The sequence below is a fragment of the Panthera tigris genome, chromosome D4 (assembly GCF_018350195.1).
Source record: "Panthera tigris isolate Pti1 chromosome D4, P.tigris_Pti1_mat1.1, whole genome shotgun sequence".
Classification (NCBI taxonomy): domain Eukaryota; kingdom Metazoa; phylum Chordata; class Mammalia; order Carnivora; family Felidae; genus Panthera; species Panthera tigris.
In genome coordinates this window covers 83,807,501-83,823,807 of record NC_056672.1, presented here as the reverse complement: position 1 = coordinate 83,823,807, position 16,307 = coordinate 83,807,501, and the positions used below count along the sequence as shown (strand labels likewise).

At 38.4% G+C, this 16,307-nt stretch overlaps 1 protein-coding gene across 9 annotated transcripts in view; it reads left to right on the top strand.

The window, feature by feature from the left end:
• MAPKAP1 (MAPK associated protein 1) overlaps positions 1–16,307 on the top strand; it is a 272,555-nt gene that overhangs the window by 66,718 nt on the left and 189,530 nt on the right. For all 9 annotated transcript variants that reach the window (XM_042964083.1, XM_042964082.1, XM_042964086.1 and 6 more), the window contains one exon: positions 6,605–6,753. In XM_042964083.1, the coding sequence (XP_042820017.1) occupies positions 6,605–6,753 (149 nt within the window). The remainder of the gene's footprint in view (positions 1–6,604; positions 6,754–16,307) is intronic.

Genomic DNA, 16,307 nt, shown 5'->3' with positions numbered 1-16,307 from the left:
AGGAAGGTAAGGAATGCTAGGTAGGGGATTTTGCAATTTTATATGGGATGATCAGGGAAGGCCTCTTCGGAAGGTGATGCTTGAGCAGAGTTCTGAAGGAATGAGTTGGGAAGGTATTGGAAAATGGGTGTCCTAAGATGAGGGAGAGCGTGTGCAAAGGTTCTGCAACAGAAGTGTGCCTGATGTATTCAAAGAATAGCAAGGAAGGATGCTTACTGACTACAGTAGAGGGCAAAGGGGGAAGAGTGGGCCCAGAGAAGCAGTGAGAGAGCAGATCATGGAGGATCTTGTACAGAACTCAATTTTTACTCTGGGTACAGTGATGCGGTCTGAGTAGACTAGAATGGTATAATGAACCCCTGTACACCCTTCACCCAGCTTCAACATATGGCCAGTCTTGCTTCTTTTATACATTTACCTCCCCTCCTCTCTCAGATTATTTTTATTTATTTTTTGAGAGAGAGAGAGCGCGCGCAAGCGGGAGTGCAGGAGAGGGGGAGAGAGAATCTTAAGCAGGCTCCACGCTTACTTAGCACAGCATACATGTGGATCCCGTGACCCTGTGATCATGATCTGAGCTGAAATCAAGAGTCAGACACTGAACCGACTCAGCCACCTAGGCGTCCCCAGATTATTTTCAAGCAATTTCCAACTATCATAATTTGATACCTAAATACTTGTGTATTTTTTAACACATAAGAAAATGTAGTTTTCTGGTATTGTAATACCACTACTCTCCAAAAAATTACCAGGAATTTTTTAATATTAACAAACATTTCCCTCACTGTCTCAAATTTTTCTTTTCTTTTGCCAGTTTGTTCGTGTAGGTCTAGATATGAGGTCCATACATTTGGTCGATATGTTTGATTTCCTTTTTAATCTGTAGATTCTTCTTTACTTTTTTTCGTTGTAATTTATTTAAGAAACTGGGTCACGTGTCCTGTAGAATTTCCTACATTCTAGATTTTGCTAATTGTATCTCTTTGGTCTCATTTAATAGGTTCCTCGGCTCTCTTTTTCCTATAAACAGGTAGTTAGATCTAGAAACTTGCTCAGATTGAAGTTTGATTTCTGTTAAGAGTATTTTGTACATGCTGATCTGTACTTCATATTGCATCATATCAGGTTATATAGAAGGTCTTCTTGTCTATTTTGTGACGTTCAGGTTGATGCTAGAGTTAGGTGTCATTCATCCATTATTAATTATTATTATTATTAGGTGTCATTCATCCATCCCAACAGCTTTTTCTTCTAATGGTTTTAGTGGTCATTGGTGGGCATTACCTAGATTAATTATTTCATTAGTAGTTGCAGAATAGTGATTTCTAATTTTATTGGTCTTCATATAAAGAACATTTTTTCCTAATCTATTATTTCGTTATTCTCAGATATAATCCCTACCAGAAGACAGGATAAATGCTTGATTCTTAAGTATTTCCTTCTCCATATCTGGAATTAGCCATTTGTTTAGAGTCTTGATTATTTTTTAGGGATAAATGGCATTGAGAGACCAGAACTTGAACTCTAGAGGTGCTCACTGAATTTTATTTTTTTCCTTGTAGGCATTTCAGGGGATAGAGCTCAGAAAAAAATAAATTTTTTAAGAGGAAGTACATTGTGAGTTAATGTTGATAATTTCTGTATAAATTTAGGATTATAGAGTATTTACTTAACTTTTTTGATTTTATGTTTATGTATCTGTTTCTTATGCTGAAAGTTCTGGTTCCAGAATAGAGATATCATCGTCATTACTAACACTATGATTACTAAAAACAGTTGAAGATAGATAGATAATTTTTTTTTTTTTTTTTGCCCTTTTGATATGTTCTATTAGGGAATGTACAAATTGCTGTGTGATAAAGTTACTTAAAATAACTCCTCTTTGTAGTTAAAATGCCAACTCAATATTACACTTGGGTTCATTTGCCTTTGCTTTTATTTTTAGAAATTGCACTTCTAATTTTTTTAAAGAAATATATAAAATGTACATGGTTTCAAAGTTGAGTACATAAAACAAGGTAAAATCAGGGAGATTTAGCTTCAATTCTTGTCTCTTCTATTCATAGTCATTTTAAAAAAGGTTTTGGTTTTTCTGTTCCCTTAAATCTATGTGTAAGCATATTTATATTCATATACCCCTCTTTTTAGGTTATAAATAGCATTTTGTACACACCATTTTATGCAATACTTTTTTCACTTAGCAACACATCTTGGGAATTACTCTGGTGAATATATAGAGATAGGCTTCATTCCATTTTACAGCTTCATAATAAGCCATGATACGGAGGTGCCATAGTTTAGCCAATTGGTTTCCTTTTGAAGGAAGTTTGAGTGTTTTCAGATTTTTGGTGTTGAAAATGACACTGCAGTGAGTAGCCTAATGCATTGTGTTGTGTTGTGTTTATTTTTCCCAGTGTATCTAAGAATCCTGGAAGTGGTATGGTTGGGTCATAGGGTAAATATGTGATCTCCCTTGATATTGCCACATTCCCTTCCGTAGGTGTTTTGCTAGTTTGCATTCCTCTAATAAGGTACAGAATGTTATTTCCTCACAGCTGTAAACTTTTAGATTTTTGCCAATTTGATAGATGTATATCTCAGCATATTATTATTAACGTGGTTGAGCATCTTTCCATTTGTTAAGAACCATTTGAATATCCTTTTCTGTGGACATTTCATATTTCTTATCCATTTTTCTGTAGAATTGTTGGTCACTGTCTTCTCTACTTTTAGAATCTTTATATATTAAGAATATTAACCTTTATTTTTTTCTAGTTTGTCATTTTTCTTTTTACTTTGCTAATTTTTTACCATACAAAAATGTTTTTATTTTGTGTGGTCATAATTGTTTTCTTCTTACTGTGACGTTTATAGTTTACATTTTAAAAGACTCCTGTTGGCCGCTGTGTTGGGAAGAGACTGGCAGGAGTGGGCCTGGGGGAGGCAAGGGCAGAAACAAGATCAGTTTGAAGGTAGTGGTAATAATCCAGCATTGGTAACTTTGGAGATGGTTCTGGATATATTCTGAAATTTCTGTTGATGGATAGGATGTTAGATATGAGAGAAAGAAAAGAGTGGAGATGTTTTTGGCCTAACATGATTGAGTTGCCATTAACTGAGAAGGAGAAGCCTGTGGGAGGGGCAGATTTGGGGCAAGATCAAGAGTTCTGTTATGGACATATAAAGTTTGAAACACCTATTGGATATCCAAGTGGAGGTGGTGCCATATAGGAAGCTGAATATGTGAGTCCGTAATTTCAGGGAATGTTTAGTTCTAGGAATAATCATTTGGGAGTTATCAGCATGTAGATGATATTTATTTAGGCTTTCCCTTTTTATTTATTTATTGAGGTATGCTTCTATATACTGAAATGTACAGATATTAAGTATACAGTTCAGTGACTTGTGACAAGCATATAGACCTGTGTAACTAGCATCCCAATCAAGTATAGAGCATTTGTGTACCCCAGAAAGTTCTCTCGTGCCTCTTTCTAGTTGGGGTACTCCCCATAGACAGCTATTGTTCTGATTTGTATTACCACAATTTAGCTTCTCTTCTTGTTGATTATATTTAAAACAGAAGGCTGGCTGAGATCACCAAGGGTATGAATGTAGGTACAGAAAAGAAAAGATCCAAATAGTATGACTTGGGGAATGCCAAAGATTTGAGGGGAATATGAGGAATTGGCAAGGAAACTAGGAAAGAGTAACCTGGAAGATAGGATGAGAACCAGATCAAATGGAGCCCTGGAAACCAAGTGAAAAAACTGGTTCAAAAAGGAGTGAGTGATGAACTGTTTCAAATGCTGTCACGAAGTCTTGAAAAATGAGGATTCAAAATGGACCAGTAGATTTAGCAATAAGGGGTCATTGGTGACCTCGCAAACTGCTTTTGAGGAGTGTGGGGAGCCCAAGTGCTTGATTGCAGTGGGTTTGAGGGAAAGCGAGGGGAGGAACCAGACAGCAAGAACACAGCATTTTGAGGAGCAGAAAAGTGGTATAGTAACTGGGAGTACAGGATCAAAGAAGGATTTTTTTTTTTTTAAACGAGCAGTATTTCAGTATCTTTGTGTGCTGATGCAATTGACCCAGTCAGTAGGAGGAAAAACCAAAAATCAGAGAAAATTGCTTGAGTGATGCCCTTGAGTCAGCAAGAAGTTAGCCCCTGAGTGCGCAAAGGAGGAGCTGGCCTGAGGTATGGGCCTACACAGTTCACCCGCTGTAATAGGAGGGGAAGGTAGGCAGAAGTTCTCTTTTGGTTGTTTCTCTGTCTCCATGACGAAGGATGGATGGATGGATGGATGGATGGACAGAAGGATGGATGGGAGGGAGATGGAAAATGTCAGAAGTTGAGGAGAGAATTCTAAGTGTGAATTAGAATTAGTCTGAGAATGGAAGAGTTAATCTATCATCACTTCACACCCTTACTGATAATAGTTCTGTAACTTTGATAAGTTACTTACGTTTGCTAAACTCAGTTTGTTGATGGGGCTAGTTGTAACCCAGCTCTTAAGACTGTTGAGAGGACAAGTTGAGAAAACACGTAGCATTGTTCCTGGCCCATAGTAGGTATTTAATAAAGGGTTATTCCTTTCCAAAGTGTAGCAATAAAATTATTAATAGATTACGTGCAGAATAATACTTGTAATATTTAAAATATCACTTTAGTAGTCTAAAACTTTTTCAAATGCGCAGTTAATATCTGTTGATTATTTGAACGTATATATTCAGATTCTGAAATTAAATATGTGCCACATTTTAAAAAAGAATTAGATCCTTTTCTTCTGGTTTGCCACTTAAATTTATAGGACCTTATTTGATAAATTTGTTCCACTGGTTTGTTGAAAAGATGGTCTTAGTAACATGTTTTAGAAGTTCTAAGACACTATTTCAGAGTTCTGTTTGATCTAAGTTCAGTTTGGCTATGTTCAAGGATGGAATGGGGTTGAACCTATTCATTGCAGTTTTTTTGTTTTTTGTTTTTGGAGGGGGGAGAGAGAGAATCTTAAGCAAGCATGGAACCTGACATGGGACTAGATCTCATGACTGTGAGGTCATGACCTGAGCCAAAATCAAGAGTCAGATGCTTAGAGTGCCTGGATGGCTCAGTCCGTTAAGCATCCAACTTTGGTTCAGGTCATGATCTTGTGGTTCATGAGTTCGAGACCTGCATCAAGCTGTCTCCTGTCAGCACAGAGCCCGCTTCAGATCCTGTCTCCCTCTCTTTCTTTCTCTCTCTCAAAAATAAATAAACATTTTTTTTAAATAAAAAATATGAGTCAGACACTTAACCAATTGAGCCTCCCAGAGTGGCCCTCATTGCAGATTTTAAGATCTAAGATCGATTTATTTTTAAATTTAGGTATGGAAATTTTCTAATACTCACAGAAATGGAGAGTATAATAGATCTCCATGTACTTATGTATCTACCACCTTAAGTGATATTCAGGATAATATGGACACTTAAATGATCTATGAGAATATATGGAATTAACTTGTCTTGATTCACTAATGAGTAAGAGCTAAAGATTCTGATTTAATAATAATTTAATCTGAATTCCTTCAATCATTATTTTATTCACTGATTCATGCAATAAAATTTATTGAGGGTCAACTTTGTTCATTAGTCTAATGGCTAAGAGCCTTGCCTGAGTGCAAGTCTTAGCTCCGCTATTTCTTAGCTGTGTTGGTCTAAGGCTAATCAAAGTGTTCTAGGCTTCAGTTTCCACACTGACAAAATTAAGATAATGCCAGTATCCACTTCATAGGCTTGTTAGGAGGAGTAATTGAGGTACATTGGCTTGCTCAATAAACGTTAGCTGCTATTATTATAAAAATTCTTTTTCCTGGGGCACCTGGGTGGCTCAGTTGGTTGGGCGTCGACTTCAGCTCAGGTCATGATCTCACAGTTGGTGGGTTCGAGCCCTGCATCGGGCTCTGTGCTGACAGCTCGGAGCCTGGAGCCTGCTTCAAATTCTGTGTCTTCTCCTCTCTCTGCCCCTCCCATGCTCCTGTTCTGTCTTGCTCTGTCTCTCAATAATAAATAAACGTTTAAAAAACATTTTTTTAAAATTCTTTTTCCTTTTCCTCCTCCTCATCTTTGTCTTCTAGATTTTGTGCTAGGTGTCACTGGAGAATAGGAGAGGATTAAGATGTAGACCTTCACCCTAAAGAACTGGAATTCCAAAATCCCACAGTATTAGAACCAGGAGAGATTTTCAAGCTTATCCAGTTCAGTGAGCCCAGAAAGCATTAGTGAACTGTCTATCACATATCTCTTAGTGGCAAAGCCAGGCCAAAGCTCAGGTCCTTTAGCTGTGAATGCCCTTCTTACAGAATGGCTGCTCTGTCGGTTTGACTCTGCCCCACTCCTTAAACCCTAGTCCTTCTAAATTGACAGTCCTGACCTGATCGTATTTCAGGGCTCTGCCTTTTCAGGGTGCAAGCATCGAAGTATATGTGAGGCTTTTTGCACACATCAGACCTGAATATGCCCCAGACACTCCCTCCTTAAGATTCCAAGGAAGACTTGCTAGGGAAGGTAGACAGGCTGTCTCTCTGTGTGTAATCACAAAGATGTTTTTATCTTCCTCTTGTATCACAGCCCAGGAGTTAAAGTCACTATTTGAAAAAAAGTCCCTCAAAGAGAAACCTCCAAGTTCTGGAAAGCAGTCAATATTATCTGTACGACTGGAGCAGTGCCCTCTACAGCTGAATAACCCCTTTAATGAGTATTCCAAATTTGATGGCAAGGTAAGTAAAAATAAAACTTTGTCCCCTTAAATAAAACCTCAATTGAGTGGAATTGTTTTGTTGGTATTATTATTAAACTTCGGTTTTCAAAAATGACTCAAAGTAATTATAGAATGTCCCTCACATTTTCTAAGACTGAAGATGTGAAAAAGTCTGCATTTGGGCTTGATATTGTTTCCACAGCAATATGTTTGATGAGGGATTAAAACAAAAGTAGTCTTGAGATATTTGTATGCGTGTTTTTTCCCCTGTTTTATCTTCCAGGAGTATACTTGAGGATTTGGGTTAGTTGGGTTGTGATTTGTCAAGGCCTGATTGTGCTGGGAAAGCTTTGAAAGTGGTTCTGGGAGGCAGTTTGCATTGTTTTGGTCTGACTCTTCATTATAACTGCAGAAATTGTTGAGCTTCGAGCTTCATTTCAGAATTCTAGGCCATTGTTTGCATGTCTGTATTTCATTGTAGGGAATCTTGTTTGACACTCACTATGCAGGGTGAGTTTTTTCTGTTTATTCTAACAATTTGTAGTTGTAAAATTAAAGCATGTCTATTTTCCTTTTAGAAAAATGGCCACTGTTGTAGGCGGAGCATAGTTCCATGTGCAGCAACCCCCCCCCCCCCCACCGCCCCCCACATTCCCTGCCATTCTGTGTTTCTGCGCTAAGCTGAGCTGGGCTTCTTTCAGGCGACAGTAGCAGTTGATTTTTATATTTATTGCCGTTATATTTGCTGTCTGGTAGTGGTGGGGGGTGCTGAGTGATCGCTTGTTGGGGGTTGTGTACAATTTGTCTTATTTTAACACCATCGCAATTAATAAACATACAGCTCTTTGCTTATGTTTGCATTTTTCATATTCAATTTCTGGTTAGGTGCTGGTGTGGTCAGTTGTATCTTTGAGCAAGATGTTTTCACTTCAAAACCCTTTCTCAACCGGTTCAGCATGTTTCCATAGTTTTAAGTAAGCATATATGGCCATGGGCAAGTGAGGTTATTGATGTTGGTGGGAAAGGAAAGCAAGAACTAGAAATAAAATGCGTAAGTTACATAAAGATACTAATATGCTCAGGAGTTGCCTCCAAAAAACCTCTGAAAGTACCTTGAGTAAATTAGAGATTGTATTGATGTAAAGCTTCTCTTTAGCCTGCCCCTGCCACCGCTCCTGTTTCTTCCTGTGGACTGTAGCAAAGAGGAGGATGGATCCCTCTAGGGGACAGGAATGTCAGCCTCTGGAAAACAGAGAATTGGACTGTAGGGGATTTTTTTTTAAAACAACCATTGATTCGTTTAGATACGTGAGAAGTTATTGTTGGATTTAGGTTATAGGGCTGGAATTTATTTGCTTCCATTGCCTGATCCCATCTCATTGTTTGAGGGCATAATTGCCGGAATAATTACTATGTAATAATGCTTTGATGCCAACAAAATAGCATAGATGTCTTAAAATATTATGTCCTAGAACTCTCATTATACATTAGATTTTATTATAAATTACTTAGCTTTGGATTTGACAGAAAGTTGTGAAGTGTTCTTGGTATATATGTAACTTTTAAAGTGCCAGGAGAAATTTTTTAAAAACTGTGAAGAAGCCATTTCCTCAGTCACAAAGGAATTACTTTTGCTAGATGTGTTTACATTTAAGACTCTGGATGCTTTTGTCATACCAGATCTATTTGTAGTCAGCAAAGGATGTGTACATGGGGCAGTCACCGTTACACTTTGATTAAGAAAGATTTATATATCGATAAGTCTATTTTATGATGCTATGCTATTTTATTGTTATCCTACATATTACAATTGCTAAAATACAATTAAACCCTTGTTCTCATCTATTATTTAATATTGATGCATTTGGCAGATACGTAATGAAAGTGGCTAATATTTGAAGGATATTGTACTGTACATATTAAATTAGTCTTTCTTTATCTTTGTGAAATGCATCAATATGATATTCAATGACATCTCAATGATTAATAGAGAATTATACTTGAGTCAAGCCTTTTTGTAACCTAGAAATTAAAATGACTATTCAAATAACACCTCAAAATGATCAAATTAGCATTTTGTGATTGCATAATAATGGGATTGTAGTAGTTATAACAGCACCATGGCTGCCTCTAGAGTTAAGATCATGTCAACCCCTTGATAATAAAGCCTTTTCTGTGAGAGTCGACTTTAATAATTTCCAGATTGATTCTTCCCATAAATCATTTGACGTTCAGCACTAAATTTTTGTTACTGTTGTAACTTAAAATTATTTTATTTTTATTCAGCTCATATTTAACCAGTGAAATGAGTGTCCTGTTTTAATGATTCACCATCTTGTCATTGAACTCCATGCTTTTTGCCTCAAATATAAGGATTTTTCATGTACTTTGGGAGTCCCTTATTTTTTTCCCCCACAAAGGTTTGTTAAAGCCACTAAAATATGTACAGTTTTTTCGCGTACAAATATTCACAATGCTTTTCTTGGGAATAACGCTTGCCTTATTTACATAATTAACTGAGTTGCTTAGGTCTCTTGGGCAAATGGTACATAATTGGGGAGAGAAGGGGACAGGGAAGAGTTTGGGGTCTAATTAAATATGCTAAAAAACTACTTAATTATGTATTTCCTCAAGAGACTAACTGCTGTGAAATCCTCCTTAAGATTAAACTAGCGTCAGATTTGAAAAAGATTTTGTTTTTGGTATGACTTTACAATTACATTGCAGTTAAGCTGGCATGTCTAGTGTCTTTAACGGTTTGTGCGAACTGGATTGTTGTTGGTTTTAGTGATTCTGAGGGTAAGCATCTCTTAGCTTTTGTGCTAAATTGATGTGAATACTTTCAAATAATTTTTGGTTCTTGTAGCAGTTTAATAATTTCATTTCTAAAAATTGTGGTTGATTGATAATTTCTTGGAGACATACAGTTGAGAGGGAAAGGCTGTACTTAGGCATGTGCTTTGTTGTAATTTTGACAATTTTTTGGCTCAGGTTAATTATGTTTATATTATCTCTTTGGTAAATTGCTGTCTGTGGCCTGTTTTAGATTCACTGATTATTCATCAGTTTGATCATTATGATCAATTATTGATCAATTATTGATCAATTATGATCTGTTTACTGATCGTTTGTAAAAAGCCCAAGATAGAGTGTAAGTGGTTTGAGGGAATGCTTAGTCAGACCAGGCAAAACCAGGCTCAGCCATCTGCCTGAATTTTTTGGGCTTGTTGAAAACAAGACTTCAGGTAGCCTAATTAACAACACAAAATCTCTGTTCTAGAGATTGAGACAGTCAGAAAACTTCTTGTCCCAGTGCTGATTTCACTGTATGTGGGATATGTTGGGTGTGGCAAGGAGTTGTTTTGAGGTGATGAAGGAGTGAGCTCTACTGATAACACAGTAAGCACTCAGCACTGATTTAAGTATCCCTAAATATGTGGATTTCTGCCCTGTGTTTCTGTCTGTTTCAAATGAGGCCGTGTTTTTGCAGGTATCTAACCCTTTCCGTTCCATGCCGAATCGCTTACTTGAGAAACTTTTGCTAGTATGTCATCACTATTTTGATTAAACTGAGTTTGCAAATATTATCATCATTAGACCATTAGAATTTAAGGTACTCGTTTCCTGTCATTATAGTTACTATTAAGAAATGGTGCCGATTATTAGTTGTGACCTCTTGCTCAGGTTTTCCATCTCTCCAAACCTCAGTTTCTTTGCTGATAAAAGAAATGAGAGTTCCTTCCTCACCAGGCTGATGTGACCATCACATAAGATAATACTAGGATAGAGCACCGAGCACAAGAGAAGCAGTATAATTTACTTAGTAAGTAGACCTATTTTGTAGTAAGACCTAAGTTGAATCCTGACTCCACCACTTATGATGCGACCTCAGGCTAGTTTCTTAACCTCATGAAGCTCCAGTCCTCCTCTGTGGGTTGAGATGATGATAATGTGTCTTCCTTATGAGGATCAATTGAGATAAGGTCTGTTTACCAAGACATGTAGTGCATAACAGAAGGACTCAACAAATACCCCACTTTTGCTCCTTTCTCTGTGTAAAGGATGAGGGCCAGTGATGCTGTCTTTTCTGTGTACTTCATTAGATTATTGACAGGATTGAGAGGAAATGTGTTCTTAAAACCAGGAGTTTAGAAATAGCTTTTAAACGAGTTTAGAAATATCGTTAAACAAGATGTGCAGCAGACTGGGTGAAGGTGGGCTGTGTGAAGTCCAGGGAGTCCAGTGAAGTTTTGAGGTTTTGGCCTTTAACTTTAAATAGAAAGATTAAGACAAGTAATTACTTCCTTTTTTTTTTGTGTGGGGGAGAGTAGCGACTTTTTTTTTAAAGCATGATAGGAGGTAGTTCTAGATTAGTAATTGCTTGGCAGTTTACTAAAATGTTAAATGTTTATTTGCCTTAGCAAAATTCTACTTTAACTATAAGGAGAACGTTTGCCTTAACAAGTGCTTGAGAAAGCAGAACCAGTTCTTGTTCATTTAGACGACTGTGACTTTGATTGTGTTAACGTATTAGAAAGTAACCATTTCTCTGTTAGAAACTGTTTTAACTGAAGCTGCAGAGAGCATGGGGGAAGGGATAATTCATGAGTGCTAATTGCTTGGCTGTTAATTTTCATAAGTGTTGATAGAAGCAGTTCCTTAAATTAAACTTTGTTTAAAATGTATCAGGGGAAATATTCCACAATGTCGAGCCTGAAGTGAAAATTAATATGAATGCTGTGGCAATTAACACATACTGGTTAATAGCTTTTAGCAGCATTTTGGGATGATAGTCCTTAAATACATTTTTGCATGCTGCTCTTGTTTCAGCATTGTTCCAGTCTATGTCTGGATAATTATGAACAAATGTTTTCTACAATCATTGGCATTAAATAGCTCTCTTCAAAGAAAGTCACTTAAAACTTTGCAGAAAAGCATGAAGTCCCTGAGAAATGTGGCAAACTCAGAAAAGGTCAGCGAATTGAAGTTATGTTTAAAAAAAATTGCCTTTAGAGGAACATCTGAACTTGGAATATTTGCTATTATAATGGAAATGGTCCCCTCTAATATGTGGAGTTACTTTATTGGTTCAGGGTCTCTTTCCAAAAAATTATAATCTGGACTTTATTGCCAGTTATGTTTCTAGACAGCAGTTTTTGTTTATTGCTGCCTGAGCTGAGGTGTGGCCTTGAGCCTAAGAGCCTTCTGGCTTTGAGTTTCTTTCTTTCTTTTCCACCCCTCAAGTTGACCAGCCCCCACCCTTTCAGTGAAAGTGCTCCTGGGGTTCACTTGTTTGCACCCATTGAGAGACAAATTTCAGATGGCAGGGTGTTTTGAGTTAGGGGCTACTTAGCTCTTCCATTGATTGGCTTCATCTTACATACCTTTTTAATAAAGGAGACTAAGTCCCAACATCATTTTCGTGGTTATTCTTTTGGCCTCTTATCTCTGTGACTGCATTCTGTTAGTCTTCTTTTTCATGGACCAGTTTTTATTAGTCTGTTCTATTTCTAAAGGAAGATAATAGCTCTTCACTACCTCTTTATACTACCTCTTTCTACTAATAGAAGGACCGAATTGATTAATTTAAAAACATCTCTTAGTCAGATTATTTTCCCCTTACCATTGTATTAATGCACTTCTCTTCCTTTTGCTTGACATTATACAGGAAATCCCAAGGAGAGATGTTGGGATATCTGTCTGGGTGGCATTCAAAACGAATTAAATAGGAATCTTACAGTGAAAGACCGTGTTTTCAGCATTCCACTGTGAAGTTAAATTTTGGAGACTGAGTTCTTAAAACTAGTTGATTCCATTCTGAGCTTTCTGTCTAGGCCCTGTTTCTTCCAGTCTGTAGTGGCTTCCTCTGGTTGTGGAACAATCTTCCAGAAATTCCTGGTAGAGGTAGGATTGACCATTGGCTTTAGAGGGTTTTCAAAGGAAAGTAGAATTTTGCAGACCTGGATTAGAAATCCAACTTTGCCATTTACTTGCTGTGTGATATTAGGCAAGTCATTTTTGCCTCTTTGAGCCTGTTTTCATATGTATAAATGAAGTTAATGATGTCTTTAAATGTTGTCACAAGGATTTAATGAAAATGGGAAATGCATAAATAGCAAAGTGCCTGGTACACGGACAGTGCTGAGAGACTTACTAGTTTCCTTTATTTTCCCACATTGCCATTCATTTGCTCCGTGTTTAGTGAGGTCCTACTATGTGAAGTAAAATCTGGATACATGGTGAGCAAAAACGCACCTGGTTTCTGACCTTGGAACTTACTCTCTTGGCAGGAAGGTAGATGTTATGTAAATAATCACCCGACTGAATGCAAAATTGCCATCATCGTATACCCACAGCTAATAATTACTAAGTTCCAAGAAAGGTAGTTGGGGCCTTCAGAGCATTATCATAAGGGCATCTGACCTAGTCTAAGGGCTCAGGGATGGCATCCCTGTGAAGGTGACTTTTGATCTGAGAGTTGAAGGATGAGTAAGAGCTAAGTTGGTGAAGGGGGAGGAGAAAGGACAAATAGAGGATCTGAGGCAAGGGGGTAGCTTCGCTGTTTTGAGGAACTGAAAGAAGGCTGTGTGACTGGGGACTCAGGGTGAGGCAGAGTATGGTACAAGGTAAAGCTGCAGGGGCCAGACCATGTATGGCTGGGGGACGTGTCCTCTTTAACCTAAGAATATTGGAAAGCCTTTGACAAATTTAAATGAGGAGATAAGGTAATCAGATTTATGTTTTGAAAAGATCACTGGGCTGTGCTGAAGGGAGTACAACCTGAGAAGGGGTTTTGAGGCCAGAGAGACAATCAAGAAACTTTTCGCAGTGGTCCCGTTAGGAGAGATGGTAACTTGGGTTTACTTATTGGTGATGTAGAAGGGGTGTTTGAATTCCAGAGATGTTAGTAAGTAAAAGTGCTAAGACTTGACGATGGATTACATGTCAGGGAATAGGGGAGAAAAGGGTTTCAAGGGCGATGCCTTGATCCAATGGAACTGAATGGAAGATGATTCCATCCCTGAATTAGGATGCACCGAAAGAGGGCTGAGGATGAAGCAGGTGTTACCTTTGTGAGCTGGTTTGGGCCTGGTGACTGCAGATCACAGCTTATTACCACATCCTTGGAGTTACTACGCGTTCTTTTTGTGGGGGAGGGGTGTGCAGCATACCCTGCTTGTTTGGTTTGTATTTGGGTCATCTGAGGCAGGGGTCTCAGATGAGAGTGGGCTGGGAGCCAGAAGCCTCCTCTTTGTTCCCACTTCACAGCCAGCTTTGGAACTCTGGCTGAAGAATTGCCCTGGAGATTGGTCACCTCTTCTCTGAGATGGGCTGTGTACTCCAGATGCCCAACCCAGCTCCCCAGGCTGTTAAGAGGAGAAAATAAATGAGAGAGTAATTTTAGATGAGGCAGATGTCAGGTGTCATTTAAGAAAATATATTGATTGTAATTCTTGTTAGAATTGTTAGCCCTTGTTAGAGGGCTGAAAGGTAAAACACGGACATATTTATGTTGTAACAAGATTACTGGTGTAGCACTATCTTCTTCCTAGCTAAAGAAATACCAGATTAGCAGACGAAATCTGGTTGGACTGTATATCAAGCACTGAGGGTCCCAAGGAAGAAAGCCTAGGAGATAATCCTTGTTGGTTGTGGTGAGGCTAGGCATGGTGGGGTTTTACACTGAGCCTCCGCATCTAGGGCACCCTACTCTGTAATTTGCAGTAGAGCGATTTCCTTGTCCCTCAAAGTACTAGGCCCTGATGTTACTGTCTTGAAGAGAACTAGGTAAGAGACATCAAATGACAGCTTAGGGTCACTCAGCTGGGCATAGAATCTAAGTGTTCTTATTCTCAGAGATTTTAATTTTCATTCTTGCTGGCATTCATATCACAAAATGGAAACTTGATTTCCGGGACTAGAAAACAACATGGTAGAAAGAACACAGGTGTAGAATCAGAAAATGTCAGTTTTTCAGTTCGTGAGTTCGAGCTTCACATAGGGTTCTGTGCTGACAGCTCAGAGCCTGGAGCCTGCTTCAGATTCTGTGACTCCCTCTCTCTGCTCCTCCCCATCTCGTGCTCTGTCGCTCTCTGACTCTCAAAAATAAATAAACGTTAAAAAAGAAATAAAAAAAGAAAAAGAAAATGTGAGCTTTAGCTTTGGTAGTGCCATGGGGTCTGGGATAAGTCACCTCCCATCTCTGAGCCTCAGTTTCTACCTATTTATTTATTTATTTTAATTTTTTTAATGTTTATTTATTCTGAGAGAGAGGGCAGAGAGAGAGGGAGAGAGGGTATTCCAAGCAGGTTCTGCGCTGTCAGCGCGGGGCCCCACGTGAGGCTCGGTGTCACAAACTGAGATCCCGACCTGAGCTGAAATCAAGAGTCAGACACTCAACTGAGCCACCCAGGTGCCCCAAGCTTCTGCTTATTTAGAATGAGGAACTTAACTTGGATGATCTTTTGGATTCCTCTTGGTTTTAAGGTTCCATTGTTTTGCGATTGGGGAGGTGATTGACATCAGTGACATGTAGGTTACAGATGGGAAAACATGAACTCTTGAAATTTTGATCTTCCACATGTATGTTGGTACTTTCCTCTTTTAATTGATCATAACAAAGCTGCGATGCCAGGAGTGTTATCTCCATTTTACCAGTGAGGACCCTGAAGCTCAGAAAGAGAAAGTGATTTGCTCAAGAATGCCCCACTAGGATGCGGCAGAGCTGATGTTCAACTCCCTTTTCCTTGTTCTAGTACCACAGTTGTCTTTCCTACACTCTTTTATAGTGATGGTTATGGAGGACACAAAAAACACTGCTAATAATTGAAAAAATTTTAAATTTAAAAACAAAAGAATTTTTCCTTTATGCATGCACTTGATATCGTACAGACTGGTTCAGACCTTATTGTCATTGTGCCTGTTGGGTAAGTTACTGCATCTTGTAAGCCTCAGTTTTCTTACATGTAAAAAAAGAAATGCAATACTAGGGCTGGGGAAGGGGCAATGCTTTATACATAGAAGGTAGTATATGTCCCACAAGTGCTTTTTTATCTCCCCTGATCTTCCTGTTGTGCAGAGTGGATTCATTTGTCTATCCAGCCACGAAATTATTTACTAAGCATCTATACTGTACTGGTTCATTTCAAATGTTTATTACATACTGGCTCTGTGCTAGGCACTGATAAATAAGACAAGACTAACTGCCCTGGAGGAATTTGAAGGTAAGAGTGGCCATATGGCCAACCAGTGGAGGAACCATACTTCACAGTCAGTGTTATGCCCGTGCTGGGGACCGTGACAGTGGTCCATGACATCAAGTGCATCTGATTAAGCAGATGAAGAGACCCATGAAGAACTAACTGTAGAGTAAATGTGATTGGTAGTGGAGTAGAGACCGTGGGAGTGTGGAGGCGGCAATGATGTTCATCCAGTTTGTCATCACAGGTGGGTTTGTCTGAATTGTGATTGTATTAATTCCTAGAGAGCAGAGACTTGACTTTGGTCACTCTTATTATGGAGCTCAGCGTGGCACTCTTCACACATAAATGTGGAAGTTTTTTTAGATGGCAG